The 18,727-nt window shown below is 48.8% G+C and overlaps 1 protein-coding gene across 2 annotated transcripts in view; it reads right to left on the reverse strand.

Annotated features, from left to right (window-relative positions):
• Tead4 (TEA domain transcription factor 4) overlaps positions 1 to 18,727 on the reverse strand; it is a 74,856-nt gene that overhangs the window by 20,842 nt on the left and 35,287 nt on the right. For both annotated transcript variants that reach the window (XM_021164536.2, XM_021164535.1), the window contains exons 3-4: positions 3,024 to 3,088; positions 2,651 to 2,713 (exon numbers count right to left, since the gene is read on the reverse strand). In XM_021164536.2, the coding sequence (XP_021020195.1) occupies positions 2,651 to 2,713; positions 3,024 to 3,088 (128 nt within the window). The remainder of the gene's footprint in view (positions 1 to 2,650; positions 2,714 to 3,023; positions 3,089 to 18,727) is intronic.

Raw genomic sequence — 18,727 nt, forward strand, 5'->3', positions numbered from 1 at the left:
CATGCTTTCATGCTGGAAGAAGGGACCCCACAGATGCTGAATAAATACTGCAGCCATGTTCTCAGATTGTGAGATTGTATTATTCTTTTTTTTCATTAATTATTTATTTAATACGTGTGAGTATTTTGCCTGAATGTGTCTATGTGCAGTGCGTACATACATGACTGGTGCTTGCGGAAGCCAGAAGAGGGTGTCAGACCCACTGGAATTAGAGTTACAGATGTGAGCTGCTATGTAGGTACTGGAAACAGAACCCAGGTCCCTGTAAGAGCAACAAGCGCTCTTAACCACTGCCCAACTCTCCAGTGCCATAATCTTTAAGCCTTTCTCTCTTTTTCTTTTTGTGCTAGAGTTTGGGCCTAGGGTCTTGCACATGCTAGGTAACCACTCAACCCTGCAGTAGCTATATCCACGGTCCCAATCCATTTTATTTTCATGATGCAGGGGCTTGGATTCAGGGCCTTACAATACAGAGGCAATCTATACTCTACCACCAGCCCCTTTTTGTTTAAAACTTTTGAGATAGGGTCTCACTAGAGTGCCCATGCTGATATTGAACTTGGGTCCTCCTCTTTTAGCCTCCCAAGTAACTAAGATTACACATGTGGACCATCATGCTCAGTTCTCCTCTTTTTAAAAAGACAGTCTGCCTATTTTAGCTGTTCTCAAATGCCTGGGCTTGCAAGAGCTTTCTGTGTGAGCCTGCTGATAAGACTATAGGCATACACAATCATATCCATATTTATGCTTTATAATTACCCAGACTGAGAAATTTTTTTATTGTCTCAGAAAAATGACTGAGACATTGCAAGCTGGCACAGAAGGCAGTGCCAGCCAAGGGGACAGTGGAAATGTGTTAGGATGTATCGGCAGCCAGCACTCACTACAGAGCACATGGAAGTCATACTATGTGCTTACTTGTTCTCCACTATGTGCTTGCTTGTGAAAGAAGGGAATGGGTGAAATTTGTTGCTGGCATCCTCAACTACTGTCCTTCTGTGGATAAACTTTAGCCTTGTTCTTAAAGGCTGCCTCTGATAACTGATGTCTTGTCCTTCTGGGAGAAGAAGACATCCTAGGCCAGCTCTCCCAGTCCTCTCTCTGAGGTGACTTGACATGCCATATCCTAAGGGCTACTGAGATTTACAACTGTACCAAGTCCAGAGAGCTCCATCCGTTCCATGCCGGCAACATGTGTCCCTTCCTGTATCCTTAATCTAAACAAATGACAGGGCTCAGAAAACCACATCCTCGGTGCATGAGGCAAGAGGCAAGAGGAAATGGAAAGGACAGCATAAGGATGACATCAATGGCCAGACAGCAGAGCCAAGAGTCTTGCATCTTCTAGTTGAAGGGGACATTACCAATGACTGTGCCACATCATCCTGACATTTTGTAGATGAGGACACTAAACAGGGCTCATGAAGGATATGAAGATGGACAGCACCAAGCCCAAGGATTCCCACCTATCCTACTGTCCACCCCAGAACTTAATAACTATGGTCCCAGGAGCCTTGAAAGTAGGACATAGTTCCCAGGCCAGTCACTGGGGAAGATGGAAATACATGATAATTTGGGCATTTTAAGAGGTTTGTGGCTCCTCTTGATGACTGACTAGGGACCAATGACCGCTGCCTTCGAGTCTCAATTTATAAACAGATACAAGATTTCTTGAAGCAAGGATGCATGGTAGAGAGATTCCCAAGGAACTGGACATTCCCTTAGACACTCTAAACATAACACAGCTATTCTGTCCTCTGCTGTCACCTGGGCTCCCAGTATGTCAGAAGCAGACCAGAGAGAGTACTTGGAGAACAAGCAGGGCTTTAGGGCTGTAAGTGTTCCAGGGAGGGATCCACAGCTGAAGGCAGGCCAGCTGTCCTGGGGACAAAGGATGGAGGTGCGCAGCTCTGGGGTGTGTCAGACAGCTGGGCAGAGGATAGGAACAGAAGCATGAGGACAGTGTGTGTAGCTTCTCAGGAGGCAGAGAGGTCCGTGGTTCTACCGATTTGAATCTGGGCCCCGGTCAGATAAGAGGTGATGGGATTAGAGGTGGCTGTGTTGCATTCCTTTAATCTCAGCAATCGGGAGGCTGGAGGTGGATCTTTGTGAGTTCAAGGCTAACCTGGTCTACAGAGTGAGTTCCAAGAAAGCCAAGAATACACAGAGAAACCCTTGGGGAGGGGGGGAGGGATGAGGGAGGGTCTCCCTGTTAGAAGGCTCACCCTCTCTTAGTGCTCACCCAAAGGGTATGGGGTCCAGAGTCCTGGAGGACTGAGGTGGCCCATCACCTTACACGGAGGGCCATCGAGGGAAGAGCTGGAACTGCTCATCTCAGAGAACACAGGGGTGGGGGGACAGAAATGCTGAGTCTGGGCCTTGCTACACTAAATCCCAGGTAGGGCCCAGCAGGAGACTGCCACCCACACACATGGCTTTATACAGATGCCCCAGGCTAGGCCTCAACTGTCCTTAACAGCAAGAAGCACACAACACACACAGGCTCAACACAATGGATGCCCCTGGGCCCACAGCGCTGACTTTCCTAACCGGAAAAAGAGCGGTGACTTCTGGAAAGCCTCACTTCACAACCCCCACCCCCACCCCCAAGTCCCAGGAGGGTTCTCTCTCTGCTGACGGTTTTCCTTACCTTGAGTTTGGCCTGGATCTCCCGGGCTTTTCGACGGGCAAGCACCTGGATGTGGCTGGAGACCTGTTGCAGAAAGAGAGACTTCCTGTCTCTACCTCCCAGTCAGCTTGTGTGTCCCCAACCCTTAGCCCTCCATGGCTCTCTGGCTACACTGTGAATGTACTGTGTGAGGAGCAGGTCAATGTGGGGAGCTCACTCCTGCCTGCCCAGTTCACCTTGAGTCTGGCAGTACTTCACAAGCAGGGGGGGGGGGGCTTGTTTTTCCCCTAGTATCCCAGAGTGGGAGTTTGACTTGCTGGTAAATGGAAGAACCAGGGCACCCAGAGACTTGGATGCCTCTCCAATCCCCTTGGGGAGTCCTCTTCAGACTCACCTGCTTCCTTGTGCGCGTCTTCCCTGTCCTGAGCTTGATGTGGCGTGCAATCAGCTCATTCCGACCTGCAGAAACACCACAACCTCTCAGTGGGGAGAGCATGAAGGTGGGCTGCTTACTCTGCCCACCTTGGGTGGAGACTTAGAATAAGGACTGTGTGAGTTCCCCCTGCCTTCCTTGGAACACAGGGATATCCCATTAGTGAGAAAAGACTACATCGTCACCAGACAGACTGGTGATAGGAGTGGAACCAGGACACGTGGGCCACTACCACTCAGCCCAAGCTCCTCATTCCACAGTGGCTGCTTCAACACCTTGGTCCTTCCCAGGGCTTTCTGGGTGGGAAATACCTGGCCCTTGCCTGTGAGGCTCTCATAGTTTCTGCTGCCTCTGGAAATGAGGAGGACCTTAAAGATGGTTGGTGGGCAATGGGGAAGATAGAAGGTGTGGTCCTGGGACTCTAATAGTTTCCAGGGAGGAGGCCTGCCTCTTCATCCAGTTAGGGCAGCCAGGAGAAATAGCTCCATGCTAGAAGATCTGTATAACAGGCAAAAGGCCTCTATTCTCAATCTCACCAAAGCCAAAACCAAAACCCAGGCTGCTTTTGTAGCTCAAGGCTCTGCCTCACTATCACCTGGAGGCCATACTGTGTCCCCAAGCCAGCCACATCTTCTATTACTATAAATAAGATCAAAGAGGACGTATTGGGTTTTTAATTATTGTTACTATTATTAGTTCCTAGGCCGACTCTGAACTCATTATGTTGCTGAGAGTGACTTTGAACTCCTGACCCTCTTGCTTCCATATCCCAAGTGCTATATTAATAGTCATGTGCCACCATGCCAGGTTCTGATTCAGTGCTGGAGACCAAGCCTAGCATTGTACACGCTAAGCAAACAGTTACCTACGCTACATCCTCAGTCACTTTTCATAGTTGATATTTTGCTGTATGTGTGTGTGTTTGCTTTTTGAGAAAAAAGGAATTGCTATCTAGCCCTGGCTGGCTCAGACCGTGTGTCCATCCTTGATCCTCCTCCCTCTGTCCAATAAACAGAAGTCAGTATCTAGGTTAGGGGGACACATATCCGCATGGAGCAGATATGTTTGAGAATGGGGGGGGGGCGGGGTGAGTTTAGGTTTGGGAAGCAGGTGGGCCTCAGTGGGATGTCAACCTCTGTGTAAACACCAGATGAGGGAGAGGGAAGGCTGAGGTAGGGGAAGCTATCACCTCTGTGCTTGACTTGTAGGCCAGGGGGCATAGCAGAGGCCTGCCCTGTCAGCTGAGGCTGGAGTGGCCATGTGAGGAAGCTGCTATTACAGGGGCAGGTGAGGCGAGCCCTGGGCTGTAACTAGAGAGCTTGGCTAGAGCCAGGCTGGCCCCCAAGCTGACCTTTCCCCACAGCCAAGTCCAAATTAAGAGCCTTCAACTGCCAGAAAGATGTGCTGGCCTTGAGAGCGCTGGCCTGTCTGTGTCTGAGGGAGGAAGGCAAAAGGAGGAACCGGGCTCCTCAGGCACTGTGTGAGACAGTCTGCACCTAAAAATATGAGTCCTGAAAGATGTCTCCTCCAAAGCTTTGGAGGGAGACATAGTCCATAGGTGCTGCTGGCAGTGCAATGAATGTCCAGCAGTTCTACTCCGTGTCTAACTAAAGGTGACTGTGCTGCAGCTACAAAGCCTGAGCCTTCAGCAGTTGGTAATGGGAAGGCGACCACAACATTAGGGTTTAGAGAGCTGGGCTTGAACTTCCAGTTCTACAAAGGAGCTTTGGGAGCACAGCCAGCTGGTGGAAGCGGATCTCTGCCTTCTAATCTAGCTCAATCTAGTTCTTCTAAAGTCTTTCTTCTATATTTGATTGCACACATTTTTACTCACTTAGGATGTTAAGCTTGCTTTTTGTTGTTGTTGTTGTTGAGACAAGGTTTCTCTGTGTAGCCCTGGCTGTCCTGGAACTCACTTTGTAGATTAGACCAGGCTGGCCTCAAACCCAGAAAAATCCACCTGCCTCTGCCTCCCAAGTGCCAGGATTAAAGGCATGCGCCACCACTGCCCGGCTTAACACTGGCTCTGTGAGAACTCTGGCCAAGCATGGCAGTCCTTATCTATTATGGAGGCACTTAGGAGTCCAAGCAGGGAAAACTGCTTCTAGTTTGAGTCCAGCCTGGGCTAGAGGGTAAACCCAGTCCTTCTATTTATTTTTTTATTTTAAAGACAGGATGAGAAGCCTGCCGCTCAGTCAGTCTCTTGGGAAGGAGAATACACTCTTAGCTTAAAGAATCTATCAGAATTCAGAGACAAAGGCCAGGAATAGGTTAGGAATGACAGAGAAGAGGTTTCTGAGAACCACAGGCCAATCCAAGGCTGGAGACACGATGGCGAGTCTGAGTGTTGGTGGCGGGACAGCTGGATGGAAAGGGAAGGCAGGAGGCTTAGTCAGGGTAGCTATTGCCATGATGAAACACCATGGTCAAAGCAATGTGGGGAGGAAAAGACTTATTTGGCTTACACTTCCACATCACAGTTCATCATAAAAGGAAGTCAGGACAGGAAGTTAAGCAGAGCAGGAACCTGGAGGGATGCTGCTTAGTAGACTGCTCCCATGGCTTGCTTAGCTTGCTTTCTTATAGAACCTGGGACCAGCCTAGGGGTGGCCTCACCTACAACAGGCTGGGCCTCACAACAATCACTAAGAAAATGCCCTCCAGGCTTGCCTACAGTCCATCTTAGCAAGACACTTTCTCAAGGGGGGGCTCCCTCCTCACTGCTGACTAGATTGTGACACATTAACATAAAACTAGCCAACCCAGCAGGGGATGCTGCAACCTTAGGGATGTCTGGGCAATGTTCTTGGGCTGCTCCTCTGGCTCTAGCCTTGGCAGCTTATCAGTTATCTGCATCTGTTTAGGTTCTTAGTGTCCCAGAGGAAAAGAATGCACAGCACACGATTCAGTCTGTTCTTACTCCAGTCTGTACCTCCAAAGCTAGCAGTCGGGGTCCATGCCTGTGACCCAGTACTTGGGAAACGGACAGCAGGAGTGTCAGAAATTACAGGCCAGCCTGGGCTACATAATGAGACCATGTTTCAAAACAAGTTAATATCTCCAGTGTTTGGAACCAGATGAAAGGAATCAACGCACGGGTGAAGGAATGAATGACTGAGTCTGTTCACCATTCTGCTTTCAAAATATTCCCCAAATTATGGCCGGGCGTGGTGGCGCACGCCTTTAATCCCAGCACTCGGGAGGCAGAGGCAGGCGGATTTCTGAGTTCGAGGCCAGCCTGGTCTACAAAGTGAGTGCCAGGACAGCCAGGGCTATACAGAGAAACCCTGTCTCGAAAAAAAAAAAAAAAAAAAAACCAAAAAAAAAAAAAAAATTCCCCAAATTAGACCCCTTCTCCCCACCTCAGTTCTGTGGTCCAAGCTACCATGCTCTGGCCTGTGGGGCAAGTGGAACCAACCATGTCACCAAACAGAAAAGCTGGCAGGTCAAAGCAGTTTCGAAAACCCAGGTAAATCTCATTATTGAGAATGGTAGGTGTTAGAATCAGCTCCCAGCCGGAGGACTACCTCAGACTACCCGTCCTGAAACATGTAACCAAGACACTCTGCTAAGAGACCAGCAGTGTGTTTAGCCAATGAGCTTCCCTTCCTGGGCATCCAGCCCCTCCCTACATTTGGTACTCAGAACTAAGCCAGATTCCACCTACATCATGTCAAGGGCTCAGCGTGGGCCTGCGAGGACAACCATTCTCAACTCCTCAAAGTTGCTGGCAGTGTGTGGGTACACAGGAGACTGAGAACCACAACATCTGTCCCAGTTCCTGCTGTTTCTCACTCGGAGAAACACAGGCTGGGACCCCCTATCCTAGACTGTGTTCTTCTTCCTTGAGCAACATTTCCACAGTGCTCCAGTTCCCAGCAGCAAGGCACACATGCAGCCTGTTGCCCCTGTGTTTCACCTTCCCTGAGTGACATGCCAGCGGCATCCCAGTGGCAAGGCAGAAATGCAGACCAACAATATCGCACCCAAGGCGGGCCCATCGAGATACTATATTAGCATGGAGACCTCTCACAGACCGATACTGGCCTGGGTTATTAATCGCTCCACCTGGCTTCCTGCTTCAGACTATTCTCAGCCCAGCAGCTGGCATCTCTACTAAAATCCAAAAGGTGCTGCCCTGGCTTCCCATCTGCCTCAGATGAAGAGTCCAAGGCCTGCCAGATGTGGTAGCAGAGTTTCAGCTACTTGGGAGGCAAGAGGATTGTTTCTGCCAGGGGCTGGTCCTCAGCTTAAGCAATACAAGAGGGTGTGGGGGAAGGGTACAGAGTGCTGGGCACAGCAATAGAGCTCCTACCTAGTATACACAAGGAACCTGAAACACACACACACACACACACACACACACACACACACACACGAAACGTTCGTTCAAGTCCTTCCAGTGAAGCACCCAAAGGGTTTGTCCACCCTCATATCCAGCTCAGCCACCTCCCTGAAGGTCATCTACCTGCCACTCTGAGCTGCTTCCTGGAATGTTCTGGGTCCTCTTGCCCAATAGGATTTGTGCTTGCAGGGAACCTCACCTTCATGTTCCTGGCAGTGTCTGGAATGGCCTTGTGGCCTGGGTGGAGATGGCTGCCATGGTCTTGTGACATATTCCCTGAAGGTGGGTGAACCGAGGGCGAGGATCTCCATCCCCACCAGCACACCTCAGCCTCACTCACTGTCACCCTCAGTGTGCTCCGAGCACCACGTAATCTCCTGATACTCTGAGCACTGCCCCTCCCCCCAGAAGTGCACCCTGAGAATGGGGTGTTTATTATTGGTCTATATCAGATACCCAGAAACCTCCCTGGAGGGTTAGGGAGTAAAGTAGTTGACAATCGTACAGGAATCCCAGAGTTCAGCCCCGAGCCTCAGCACTGCATAACCCAGGTACATGCCTATAGTTGTAACACTTTGGAGGTGGAGGCCATAGGATCAATCAGAAATTCAAGGTTACCAGGATCTCCAGGTGGCTGAGCAGGTAAAGTGTTTGCCCCACAGCCTCACAACCAGAGTGTGATCATTGGAACCCTTATAAAGGTGGAAGGAGAAAACCAACTCTGTCCTTGTCCTCTGATTTCCACATACATGTTATAGCATGTACACACACATCAACCAATCAAACATAGCATATACTCATACATCAACCTGCCTACCAACCAACCAGCCAATCAATAGAGTAAACAAGAATGGCTTAGCAGATAAAGGTTCTAGCTATAAAAACTGAAGACCTGAGTTCGATTCCCAGGACCCACATGGTGGGAGGGGGTTGTCCTCTGACCTCAGTATGCACATGGTGGCATGCTCACACCCATCCACAAATATCCACACAAATGAATAAATGTACTTTAAAAAATAAATAAATAAATTAGGGGCTGGAGACATGGTTCCGTGGTTAAGAGCACTAACTGCTTAATAAAGAGACAGAGTTCAAATCCCAGTACCCACATAGCCACCTGTAATTTCAGTTCCAGGGGATCTGACACCTTTACACAGACATACATGGAGGCAGAACACCAATGCAAATAAAATATTTTAATTAATTAATTAATTAAATCTCTTTTAAAATTAAAGTTCAAACTTCCTTTGAAAAGTCACCTTCAGGTACACAGCCAGGCCAGCCTGAACTATAAGGACTTAAGTTCAGGGGTGTGGTAGGTACGCCTGCAAACAGGGAATCCTGTAGTGTCAGCTCGTAAACTCAAGAGTAAGCCCATCTCTCCTAACAACAGTCACGTCACTCTACCTATTTGTTACATATCAAAACAAGCTGGAAAAACTCTCACTCAAAACATCCATCAACAGATCTAGGAGATGACTGCCCAGGTCACTTGCTTGCGGCACTGAGCCAGACCCAGTGAGGATGCTCAGCAATGCCTCTTACAGGATAGGCCACAATACAAGCTGTCAGACACCCTTCCCCAAGCCTGAGGAGCACTCAGTACAAAAAGCCACTGCTGCCTTCGCTGCCTCAGCCTCCCAAGTGCTGGCATGACAAATATGTTGCCACCCAAGGTTTTTTTTTTTTTTTCTTTTTTTTTTTTAAATGCTACCAGGTGTGTAATTATGTCACTCAAGAGAGAGATGGGAGGATCACTTTGAGTTTAAAGACCAGACTAAACTACATAATAAATTTCCAGGCCAGTCAGGGCTATAAAACAAGACCCTAACTGGGCAATGGTGGTGTACCCTTTAATCCCAGCACTTGGGAGTCAGAGGTAAGCAGATCGCTGTGAGTTCAAGGTTGCCCTGGTCTACAGAGCTTGTCTTGAAAAAAAAGGGGAGGAGGAGGAAGAGGAGGAAAGAAAAGAAGAAAAACAAACAAGCAAACAAGACAGTAATTCAAAAATCTAAAAAACAAACAAACAAAAACAAAAAACAAACCCTCAGCAATTTTGAGGTGCACATCTTGCTATGAAATGGTCTGGAATGGTCCCTCCTACCCAATGGCACCTTTAAACCTCAGGCCACCATCTTCACATTTCCTGGCTGGCCAAATTCTCCCTTCTCTCCTGTGAGCTGCCATTTTAAATTCCACAGCTAAGGGTTGCTCACAGTGTCCAGTGTTCTCTGTTTGCTCTTTTGGCTCAGTGTGTTGTCTATGCCTTTGCATTCTCCCGTCTCCCAGTTGCTCACCCCCGGCTACCACTCCATCCACCCTCCTGCCACAGGAGATGCTGGCAGAAGTGCATGTCCACGTTTGGAAGTAGAGTTTCTGAGGGTGTTTGGAGCCAAGAGGAACATACAGTTTCCTTCCTGTTGCATGGGAAAGGTCACAGCAGCCACACACTGCCCACAGTGTGTTATCCAGTTCAAACCAGTATGCACAGGGGAAGCTTTAGGTATTTCTTTCCTTAGACTCCGGCAGTGCTCTCAGCAGTCACTGATGCTGCCATATGAGTGTAAGTGTTTACACACATACAGATGTGGAAGTCACAGCTGTACTTGCACACAGCTGTAGGTCCGCACACAGCTCTGTGCAGCAGGTGCTATCACCTCCATGCCACCGATGAGGAGGTTTAGTAAGTTAGTCAAGATCATAGCCCCACAAGTGGCTGAGGGTCAGCTTTATGCAATCTAGCCTCAGACTGACTCTCTCTCTCTCTCTCTCTCTCTCTCTCTCTCTCTCTCTCTCTCTCTCCTCTCCTCCTTCCTTCCTTCCTTCCTTCCTTCCTTCCATTTAAAGAGTTATTTATTTATAGATTTATTTAGGGGTAGAGAGATGGCCAGGCAGGTGAAGGCACTTGCCACCAAGCTGACAACCAGAGTTCAAGCCTCAGGACCCACACAGTAGGAGAGAATTGATTCTTGAAAGCTGCTCTCTAGCTTCCACTCCTATACTACAGCACATGTATGCACACATGCACACAAATCATACATGCTTGAGATGATGTTTGTGTGTGTTTCAAGTATGCAGAATGCATGCAGAGGCCAAAAGAGGGTGTCTGGTGTCCTCCTGTCTCTCTCTGCCTGTTGTTTTGAGGCAGAGTCTCTCCCTGACCCCAGGGCTCCTGTTTTCTTGCTGTTTTCTATGCTGGAAGCCAGGGAGTCCAAAAGAGCCTTCTGTCTCTGTCCATGCCCTCAGAGCCAGGCATACATAGAACCTGGCATGTTAAAGAAATGTTGGGATACAAACTCTGTGCTTCACAATTGTGGAACAAATGCTCTTAACTCCTGATCCCTCTGCGGCCTTTGTCTTGGGTTGTTTGTTTTGTTTGTTGATGTGTGTTTTGTTTATTTTGAGACAGGATTTTGCTATATAATGTGGCAGGCCTGGAATTCACAATACAATGTACATAGTCTACATAAACAGGTTAGTCTCGAACTCACAGAGATCCACCCACCTCTGCCTTCTGAGTGGAAGGACTAAAGATCTGTACCACCATGCCCACAAGGAGGCCATTTAACAAACACATGGTGTAACTGTGACTGAACCTGGTCATGTCTCCTAGAAGCAGGTGCTCCCACAGACTAAGCCAAAGAAGGAAATGAAGCCCAGGATGGAGAAACGCTTCAGTCATGGCCACATGGCTTGTTAGTGGCCCAGGCACTATGAAGATTGGTTTCTAGGATGGTGACTATTCATCACCATGGTGACACAAAGGCTGGTCTTTCTTGTGGAAGCCTTCTCCCCACGGGCAGTAGATTTCCTTCACAAGGATCCATTCTGTTCCCCAACTTTTGGTGGATCATCGAGATCTCCTGAGTGTCAGCACAGATAAGACCTCCATCCCCCAAGACCACCCAAGGATGCGCCATAGTCTCAACCCTTGTAGACAGTGGCATCTTGAGCTCAGGAAAACATTTGATGGATGAGGAAGAGTAAGGGGCAGACAGGAATGTGGTCCTGAAGAGAGAGCTGCCAAAGCCTGTCAAGGAGCCTTGGCAAGAAGAAACCTGCGGGACCCCCAGGAGTGGTGGGGCACACCCACCACCTGAGCACTGAGGCAGAGGGATTTTTAGTTGGGAGCCTGCCTGAACTACAGAGTGAGTTCAAGGCTAGCCTGAGCTATATAGTGGTATGTCTCAAAAATACCTTCCACCAAAAGAGAGAAAAAAAAGGAGGAAGAGGTGGGAAGGAGGAGGGACAGGATAGAAAGCCCAGAAAACTCAGAGAGAAGGAAGAAGACACGTGTTGCCATCCCAACCCTGCCACCGGCTGTATAACGGCAGGCCTCACCCTCAGCAATTGAGCTCAGAAGCCAAGGAAGCAGGAAGCCACCCTGGCCTTTGGGGGATCCTGAGCAGCTGGAGATTGCAATGTGGCAGGTGGTCTTGGCCCACCCTAGAGAGGACCTGGGAGGGGCTGGGAAGGACATCCCCACCAGACAGATGGTAGACCCATCTGTCAGAGAACAAGTGTCCAACAGCTAACACACATAGCTCAAATACATGGCCCACCATGGGAAGGACTGCCCAAGGAGAAGGGAGTGCCTCGGCCTGGCCACCGACTGAGGGTGGGGATCTCTGATGAGAAATCAGCTTGGTCATCTCATGACCTCTTTGCTTCCCACAAAGCCACCAGCTAACAGGCAGAGCAGTGTCCATGTCACATCAGCCTTCCCTCTATGCCATAAAAACAGCGTTGAGGAAGTAAAAGACAGGCTGTTTAGCCCAAGGCTAGGACAGTCATCTTCCTCAGACTGCCAGGCTCTGCTATTTACAAGGCCTTGTTAATAAATGCAATGGGCTTTAAAAACTGAAATGGTCTAAGAACCTCTCTCCAGAGAGGTGTCCCCTTCTCTACACTCTGTTATCCATCCCTCTTATGACCCGCGGTCCAGGAAGGAGAAGCTATGCTCTCTAACCTGGATAGCAGGAGCGCCTCTCTGTCCAAGATCCACCGATGCTGTGGGCTATGGGGAGGAGCTTGTTTGTGGAGAAGTGACCAGAGCAATGGGACTTAATTGAGCTGTCACCACCATCATCCCTGAACAGGCTCCAAGACTTCTGGTGAAATTTCTGTTGACTGGCATTCCCAAGAGCTCTCCCTGACTGTGTGGGTGTGGCCTGTTCCCACCTCCACTCCCAGGTGATGGCTTGGGCCTTCAAGTTCCTTGGTTGAGCTCTGTGTCACAGTCCCCACTAAACATGGAGTCTCCTTGAGAGGAGACTTGTGCTTTCAGGTCTATGTCTTCCCTGCACTGGACCTCTCATAACTGTGAGGGGTCGGGGGTGTCCATCACCCCGGGCACCTCAGCATCACTGAGCATCACTGTCACAGGACACTACCTCACACCTACTCGGATGGCTACAAATAGAAAAGGGGAAATAGCAAGGCTCACAAGCATGTGGAAGAACTGCAACCTTCTGCTTCATTGGAACAGGGATGGAGAAGGCACTGCGATGGACTGTCAGCTTGATCTAGAATCACTAGGAGAAGTGGCACCAAGCACACCTGAGAGCGATTACTTAGGTTAGGCTCAAAAAGGAAGCAGCTCCATTAATGGAGCTGGATGAGGAGAGGAGGAGAGCTGGGCACAGAATTCATCTATCTTGGAGCATCTGAGATAGTGGGTAAGGGTAGCTGCCTACACTGATACCCTAGGCTCCATTCTTGGGACTTACACAGTAGAGAAGGAGAACCAGCAACCTGCTGGAGCTGCAGGCTGTCCTCTGACCTCCATGTTAGTGCCATGACATGAGCACCTCCCCATACACATGTACGACCCCTCACCCTCAAACCCCAGTCACATAAACACATATGCGCGCGCGCACACACACTTACACACACACACACACACATGAGCCCCCACCCCCAAGCCCCAGCCACACACACACACTCCCACCCCACCTCCAACCCCTTTAATCCTAGCATTCCTGAGGCAGAGAGGCAGGCAGATCTCTGAATTAGAGACCAACCTCATCTACAGAGTGAGGTCTAGGACAGACAAGAATACACACATACCAAAAAACAAAAACAAAAACAAAAACAAAACAAAAACCAAAAAACCTGTCTGGAAAATACAAAAGAATGGGGGTGCCGGGGGGGGGGGATAAAACTCAACAAACATCATTCTCTGGCCCAGAGATGACTTGCTCTTCCAGATAATGAAGATGCAATCACCAGCATCTACATGCTGGCTCAGGACCACCTAGAACTGGAGTCCCAGGAGTCCCAATACCCTCTTCGGGCCTCCGAGGCACGAAGCATGCTCATAGTACAGAAAAAATAAATAAATAAAAATTAAAAATAAAAATACACACACATATAAATAGAATAAATAAATTAATTTTTCTATTATTTAAAAATTCACCATTGTCTACCTACTAGTAGTGAACATCAATGATGTCACCAGCTCCCTCAAGTTCCTGCAGTCACAACCCAGCACAGTGGACTGTAACTCTGAACTTTCAGCCAAGTAAACTCTCTCTTGCTAATGTGCTTCTGACAGAGTCTTTTATCACAGCAACAGGAAAAGAAGGAGAGTAACAGCAAACATTGTTGTTTGTTTGTTTGGTTGGTTGTTTTGATAAAAAGTTCTTATTATGTAGGCTTAAGCTATCCTAGAAATCCATATGTAGATTAGGCTGGTCTCCATCCTCAAAGGTAGGGATCCACCTGCCTCTGTCTGAGTGCAGGGACTAAAGGCTGCACCACCGAGCTCAGCTAAACACTGTTTTTGATGTTAAATATAAAGTCACCATCGGAGTCAACAGTTCCTTCCTCTCCGGGATTCCCATAAGAATTACAAAGCAGGGCTCAGACCCTGACACACTAATGCTCACCAGCAGTGTCAAAACTGCAAGGACATGGACAACACAAAAGTCCATTTGCTGATGATGGATGGGCTAGCAAGCCAGATGTCTGGGCCTGCGCTGTAGTTCCCTGGTAGGTCCTGTGTTTCCCATGGACAAAGCCCTGGCTTCCACCCTCCATATAAAAACAAAACCCTCTCAAACACTGAAGGAACCTTTGCACAATTTTACTTTTCTGAGGCACCTAGAACAGGCCAAGCCACAGAGACAGAACGTGAGAGAGATGCTGTTCTCATGGATGGGAGCCCAAAAGAATGAGAAGTTATTGATTGGTGGGGACAATTTCTATTTGAGGGTGATGGAAAGTTCTAGAAAGGGGTGGTAACGGCGGCTGCACGACGATGTGAATGTATCAGGCTGGGGTTGGGGCTTGTCTAGAGGGTTTGCCAAGCATACACAAGACTCTGCGTTCCATCCTCAGCACCATTAAAATACTAATAACGTGGGGGCTGGTGAGACAGATGCCTGCCTCCAGCCTGATGAACCGAGTCTGATCCCCGGGACCCACGTGGTAGAAAGAGAGAACCCACTCCCAGAAGCTATCCTTTGAACTTCATATACCATACCTCAGCAAATGAGCACCCACACACATACACAAAGCAAATCAATGGAGTAAATTTAAAATAATAATGTGTGTGTACATGTGGTATGAACATCCACACACAGAGCCAAGACAAGAATATCAGATGTCCTGCTCTGTCACCCTCTCTCTACCTTACTCCCTGGAGATGGGGTCTCTCAATGAACACCGAGATAGGCTGGCAGCAAGCTCCAATAATCCTCCTGTCTCTGCCCACCAGGCTGTTCTGGGTTTTTACATAGATGCTTAGAATTTGAACTCAGGTCCTTGTGCGTGTATAGAAAGCACTCTTACCCACTGAGCCCCAAAATCATGATGCTTTTTTTGTTGTTTTGTTGTTTTGTTTTTGTTTTTCGAGACAGGATTTCTCTCTATAGCCCTGGCTGTCTTGGAACTCACTTTGTAGACCAGGCTGGCCTCGAACTGAAATCCGCCTGCCTCTGCCTCCGGAGTGCTGGGATTAAAGGCATGTGCCACCAAACCCGGCTCCAAAATAATGATTCTTCTTAAAGATTATAAAATTTAAAGGGAAAACTGAATATATTTAACGCCACTGAACACTGTTCATACAAACAGCTTAGCATCCGTATCCTACCATGAAATAAAAGAAGTCAAAACACCTTCCTCAGAGGTAGTCATGCATATCCTACAGAGAAGAAAAGCAATGTTCAGCAAGGTTAAGTCTTGCTCTAGATCTCACCTGCCATCAAGGCAGTGTGAGTAGAAGAGATGTAGGCTTCCACAGGCCTTTAGAAGCAGGAGAGAGGTGACAGCCTACGGGAACAGTGTAAGAGCTGGAAACACAAAGCACAAAGAAGCAATGAGCAAAGACCCAAGCACCTGTCAGCCTGACACAACAAGGGTCACCTGGGAAAATGGAGCCACAACTGAAAAAGAAATACTTCATCATACTGGCCTGTGCTGGGGGTAACACCATCACTCATGGTATATAAAAAAGCAGTATGAGCCTGCTGCAGAGGCAGGTGGATCTCTCTCTGAGAGTTCGAGGCCAGTCTGGTCTACATAGTAAGTTCTAGGACAGTCGGTGTCAAAAAGTAAGACCTGTCTCTTCCACCCCACTCCCCCCAAAATAAACAGACAGAACCAAACCAAACCAAAAAAGAAAAAGAAGAAAAAGAAGCAGGCTGAGAAAACCATGAGGAACAAGGCAGTAAGCAGCCTTTTTTCACGATGTCTGCTTCAGTTCCTGCCTTCAGGTTCCTTCTGCCTTGGTGTGGCTTCCCTTGAGAGTGGACTGTGACCTGGAAGTCAAATAAACTTTTTCCTAAGTTGTTTTACCTCAGCAACGGAAAGCACTCTAGGACACCTAGGAGCAATGCCAAGGCCAGGCTAGCCAAAGGAAGTCAGAACCAGTAAGGAACAATTAATATGGGGGAGGCAAGGCAGACAGAGGAGGAAACTCAGGCCAGTCTCCCACTTTTTACTCCATCCCCACAGTAAAAGAAAAAAAAAAAAAATTCAACAAGACTCCAGCTTAGGCTGCCCAAGTCTAGCCTGAAAAGGGAGCTTTCAATAGTGTGTTGCTCATTTCTAACCCTTTCCTGGCAATGCTTTGTCTGGATGCTTTACTGGGCTCTCTCAAAGCTGCGCTGTCGAGTCCTACCTATGAGCTAGTGCCAGACTCTAGCTCCTTTGCCTAGAGCACATTTGTCACCCCCCACCCCCACCAGATGAGGACCCTCTTCCTTCCAGAAAGGTCCAAGACAACCCAGCCCTCTGGTTTCCTGGCTCCACCCTACTACATGCCTCTCTGGGTGGTTCCCTTACAAAAGGTATTTCTCCTGCCTCTCTCATTAGCCATGGAGTCACGAAGAACAGAAATTCCCCAACCCCTACTCCAGCTAGATTCAAGGAGAGATGATGCTTCATAAGACTAGCCTAATGGTGAGCCAGGGGCATAGCAGAGGAATCAAAGACACGGGGAATGAAACCAGGGGCAGAAAGATTCAGCCATACAAGAGCTGCCTCCAGGTATGGTAGGTGAAGGCTGGGACCAGGAAGAACAGATGCAAAAGATTAAGGAGCCAGCCTCAGGGAGGAAAAGGAGGAGGAGGAAGAGGAGGAGGAAGGCATCCCTCAATGCAGCTGCTAAGGGGAGGAAGAGGGGAAAGGACAGATGCAGGCAAGAGTGAAGAAGTACCTCTTTCCTCCCTACCTCCATCCCCAGGGACCTGTGGCCAGGCTAGCCAAAGGAAATCAGAATAGGATGTCAGAATAGGATGTGAGAATAGACTGCTCAATTACAGACTGAGAGTCACACAGTGAAAAGGCAAAAGTGAACGGAGCCATGAGCAGGAGGTTGGCACCCCAGGCATGAGAGCTTGTACTGGAGAGACGAGAGGTGTTCAGTTTGGAGACCAAAGCCAACAAGCATGGGTGCCTCGGCTCAGAAATAACAGGTGTTAAGCTGTGCTGCGGCTCTGCATGTCACCCGCATGGCTGCCTGGCTCTGGTGTACGGTGGCCTGAGCTGGTAACAGGCCTAATCCCTGTAGTCAAAACACTAAGGCCATGGCCCCAACTCTAGGATCTGCTGTCAGCTGACTGTGGGCCCCACTGACTGGTCCGCTTGGGAAATGATCTCTGCATGCAGGAAGTGTAAAGACAGGGCTCTGGGGTGCAGGCAGCTGACGCTGACTAGAGGTGAGGTACAACAGGTTCCTCGGGGAAGATGAGAGGCCCAGAGGGGCACAGCCAGGGCGAGAGAAGGTCTGAGTCTGTCTCCCTGGGGACCTGCCCCACACACACTGCTGTGAGCTCAGAGCTATCTATAGCTCCCAGCTGTGCTGGCCACCCCCAAGCTGGTCAAGAGACCAGTATAAGCCAGTGTCTGGCTCACTGCAGGACCTCCCTTCACCAAGGCCAGGTGAGTCATCAGATAGAGCAGGATGCTCTTGTCCCCCTGCCCGGGACTGACCCACCTGACCCAAGGCCAGGTGGAGGCAGGACCAGGAAGGACAGTTAAGGAGTTCAAAGTAGGTGGGGATGGAGGCTTCTAGCCCTGCTCTTCTTACTACCTGAGAGACTAATGTCCATTCCTTTACACGTAAGGTAGGGGAAGAAATAGCTACCCACAACCACTAAATAAATCTAAGCAGCAGCCCAAGTATCCACTGATGGATGTCCAATATAACGGAAGGAAATTCTGACACACACTACAACATGAACATGACACTGAGTGAGTTAGAAGAAGAGGAGTAGGAAGAGAGAGAAGAAGGAAGAAGGAAGAAGAAGAGGAAGGAAATGGAAGAAGGAGGAAAAGGAGGAAGAGAAGAGGAAGAGGAAGAGAGCTAAGTCAAATACGTTATCCCACTGTGGGACTGGAATGGTTAGATCCACTGAGAAAGACAGGCATCAGCTGCCTGAGGAGCTGGGCATGGTGATACGCGTTAACCCCATCACTCAGGGGGCAAAGGCTCTTAGATCCCTGTGAGCTCTAGGCTAGCCCGACCTACACAATGATTTCCAAGCCAACCAGGATGACATACGAGATCCTGTCAGAAAGAGAGAGAAAGGAAGAGAGAGGGAGGGAGGGAATAAGGGGTACAAAGTTCTACTTGGAGGCCACAGCATTTCTGCAGGGGAAGGGCGCGATGCTTAGAACGAGAGTGTGAGTCACAGAATGTCACTAAATGGAAAGCAAAGATCCTGGACCACAGAGCCAATCTTTAGTGTGTTTTTATTCATTTTTGCTTAATTACCTTGAAAAAAAAAGATGTGTGTGTGTGTGTATATGGGGGGGAGGAAAAGAGGGAGGGAGGGAGAGAGAGAGAGAGAGAGATCCAGCTGTAAGGCATTTT

This window comes from Mus caroli, chromosome 6 (assembly GCF_900094665.2).
Source record: "Mus caroli chromosome 6, CAROLI_EIJ_v1.1, whole genome shotgun sequence".
Taxonomy (NCBI): Eukaryota; Metazoa; Chordata; class Mammalia; order Rodentia; family Muridae; genus Mus; species Mus caroli.